Consider the following 3,723-nt stretch of genomic DNA (forward strand, 5'->3'; position numbering starts at 1 on the left):
GCTTTCAGAATCTTGGACAGTTCAAAGCAGGATTTGCTAAACTTCTTTCACTGAAACGAGGGGCTGTTCCCACTGTGTTTCCATCACAACTGCAAGCTGGAAGCACGATTCTGTCCCTAATCTGTTGATAGCAATGCTAGCAGATCTATGGTGACCAGATTTGGGTCTCTGAGGAGGACTGGACTAGACCGGGCATCAGAACCGAGCCGTCAGCTGTGGCGACCCGAAGCTGACGGCTCGGATCTGATGCCCGGTCTAGTCCAGTCCTCCTCAGAGACCCAAATCTGGTCACCATAGATCTGCTAGCATTGCTATCAACAGCTTAGCGACAGAATCGTACTTCCAGCTTGCAGTTGTGATGGAAACACAGTGGGAACAGCCCCTCGTTTGAGTGAAAGAAGTTTAGCAAATCCTGCTTTGAACTGTCCAAGATTCTGAAAGCTTTCTTCGGTAAAATGCTTCGAGCAAATGAACAGCTGAGCATCAAACTTCGCAGGGATCTTCTCATAGACAAGAATAATAATCCATGCCCGTCGAGTCTTTGGGAAGACTGTGAAAATGTTCCCCTTTGTCTGGTCAGCCTGGAACGCTGGATTTAGACCCGTGGCTCTGGCTCATTTTCAATAGAGAAACTCCTTGCTTTGTAATTGTTTTAGAAGTAAACCCAACTGTTGGCTAAACAGCTAAACTTCTTCCATCTACCTCTATTCATGTTCTTGGGCCGTGAACCAGTGGGCTGGTCTGGATGTCAATTTCAGGCATGACAAAAGTCCAGGCCAGAATAAAATAAGGCAAAATCCCGGAGTTTACGTCAACTCTGTGCTTCGTTTGGATTCGCCCGTTTTATGGTGAATTTTTAGAATAGTGAGATTTGCAGAGAAATGAGGTGTTGAACTTCTCTGCACGTCTATTTCACCCACTGAGCTATCGTTATTCATCTATGACAATGGAAACTGTTTTGCATTCTATGACCCCTTTAAGAAAATCAATCGTTTTTTCTCCAATGAAAAATAAATAAATCCTAATCTGCATGCAGCACCTGAACCGTGGGACCAAATCGTCCTCAGCAGCAAACAGAATGCTGGCTGATATCAGCGCTAACATGGTTAACGTTAGCGGCGCAGCAAAATTAACTGAATAACTGATTCAGATTTGCAGTTTGTTTTATTTTGTTTGACTTTAAATATAAAATAATTACAGGTTAAAGGCAATAGTTTTAAAGTCGATCATTTTATTGCATCCTTTAGACTGTTTGCAGTTTATTAAAGTTTTCCAGGGACACGTAGTGCAGAGCTTAAAGCTGGAAAAACCTGGCATGTCTTAATAATCCTAAACAGCAGCAGGTGTTAGAGAGGAAGTGGAATCAGTAGAAAGCTTTTTAAAAACCAGGAAGGAATCAGCATCTAAAGGAGAAACTAAACCAAAATCAACTTACTGACAAACTCGGACAAGAAGACGACAAAAAATGGCGTGACCAGATCGTTGATCCCCTGGACGTAGCCGCTGGCCGGGTGGCGGATGGCCCAGATGAAGAGGATCCGCTCAAACACCTGCAGACAGCATCCAGGCAGACAGGCTGGGTGTTAAAGGAGCCGACGGTTCCTTTCTTTAGAAGAAAGTTTCACTATAAACACGGGGAAAGACCGCTCCTGTTTTCACCTGCAGCGTTTTGCCCCATCGCTGACCTTTGACCCATTACCAGCTGATCAGCAACATTTATATGCATCACATCATAGGCTACCTTCACCCTGCAGGCCTCAATTCTTTCGTGAAATCAATTTTTTTTGTTTCGTTGCCGTTCACATTTCCAAATATATGCGACTTGTATGTAATCTCCTGTGTGAACTGCATTCAGTTTCATTCATGCGCAGTAGAGGATGCAATGACGTCCACAGGTCAGCTTGCTCTGCGTTTATGGAAGTAAACATGGATGGTAACGCCGGAGCGCATCTAGGGATCTTTCCCAACCATAAAAAGACAATCTTTTCAAGATGGTTAAACATAAAGGCTGCTCTCCGCATCATCGTCTGCCATGGTTGTTGTTTTTCTTGCCGCTTCTTTATAGTAAGACCCAGAATAGTGACCTTTTTTGGGTATTAATGGCGTTCAGGTTGGATGAATGCCACCTGGCCGTTCAGATGCAGGTCGCATTTGAAAAGATCAGATTCGTATCGGATTCAGGACCACAGAGACAAGTGGCCTGGGTCGCATTGGAAAAAATCGGATCTCTGTTGTTCAGACTGACATGAAAAGATCAAATACATTTAGATATGGGCCAAAAAATCTGAATTTGGGTCACTTCAGGCTGCGGTGTGAACGTAGCCTAAATCTCCTGAAAATCTGAACATAAATCTTTAAAAGCCGCAATAAATGATAAAACCACATTTAAGGAACAAGCTTCGTCTGCAGAGATTCACTTCTTCTTTTCAATGACGCTGCAGCTTTATGCGTCACCAACTTCCTCAAAACAAGAAAAGTGACAGAAATATAAGCTGCAGGCTTGATGTGATGTGAAGAGCTGCTCTCTGGTCTGAAGGATAACAAATCCTGATGTTTCATTCATCATGGAAAAACAACTAATGGAAATGTAAAGAGAGAACGTTCAGCCTGAGGGACGATCTAGTGATTCGTTCATTTAGAGGCTGTGAATCTGACTCTGCCATCTGCAGCAGAACCACAGTGGGGTGTTCATTAACCCCCAAATCCCACATCCTCCGTCTCCGCTTCAACCCCGCTGCTCTCCAGAAAGCGCAAAGCAAAGCCTACGTCCTCGTTTGTTCCTCCCGTCCTGCTCCGTTCCGACTTCCTCGGAGTTTGAGGAGAGCCAGTTTCTGCAGATCATTACAAATCATTAAAAGTCATTAAATTATTTTTTTTTAAATTAAGGCCTTAATTGGCACTGATTAAATGTGATCTTATGGCATCTGAAATGATTTATTTAAAAAAATGTTTATAAAGACAATTTCATCAGATATAATACATCCCGATTAAACTGCTTGCAGTTGATCATAAAGCCGTATGTTTGGAAAAGAAGGTCGAGTCGGAGAAACAGCTAGAGAACGGGGAAAAAATGCTAATATCAACAAAAGTGGCTGGAAAACGAGGCATTTGAGACATGGCTGCAGCCTGATTTTGCCGTGTTCTTTATCCATCTATATATATATATATATATCTATATATATATAGATATATATATATATATGTATAGGTTATATATATGTAAATGGTTCTTGTTGATGGCATTAAAATTATTTCTAATAGCATTAAAAGGCGTTAAATTAGAGTTAGTCATTCCTGTATAAACCCTGTGAACGTTTAATTTAATATGACATATTAAAAAAAATCCCATCATCATCCAGCAGATGTTCAGTTTCTGCCCAAATATTTTCTTTTTGTTGTGGATTTCTGTAACAGGAATAACTAAGATCTTACATGTTTTGTATGAACTCTGTTTGTTCTCTGCTTCCAAACTCAGCATCTCTTCATCCGTTCCTGCAATAAGACGTTTCTTTTGACTGGATTTGATTAAACTTTTAAACCTCTCGGTATAAAATAAATATTTTGAGGAGATGAGAAATCTGCTTCCTGGTACGATGAAGTACTGATAGTTTGCATCCAATCATTTCATTAATTGCTCTTAGTTTTTGGGAATATAAAAGAATTATGCTCTAATTTCTAGTTACGGATCTGTTGTTGCTATATTTTAATTTGACGAACCGGAGT

The 3,723-nt window shown here is 41.0% G+C and overlaps 1 protein-coding gene across 5 annotated transcripts in view; it reads right to left on the reverse strand.

Moving 5' to 3' along the window:
- tbc1d22b (TBC1 domain family member 22B) overlaps positions 1-3,723 on the reverse strand; it is a 24,519-nt gene that overhangs the window by 8,688 nt on the left and 12,108 nt on the right. For all 5 annotated transcript variants that reach the window (XM_015389118.1, XM_015389117.1, XM_015389119.1 and 2 more), the window contains one exon: positions 1,436-1,550. In XM_015389118.1, the coding sequence (XP_015244604.1) occupies positions 1,436-1,550 (115 nt within the window). The remainder of the gene's footprint in view (positions 1-1,435; positions 1,551-3,723) is intronic.

This window comes from Cyprinodon variegatus, unplaced genomic scaffold, assembly GCF_000732505.1.
Source record: "Cyprinodon variegatus isolate N-32 unplaced genomic scaffold, C_variegatus-1.0 Scaffold447, whole genome shotgun sequence".
NCBI classification, from domain to species: domain Eukaryota; kingdom Metazoa; phylum Chordata; class Actinopteri; order Cyprinodontiformes; family Cyprinodontidae; genus Cyprinodon; species Cyprinodon variegatus.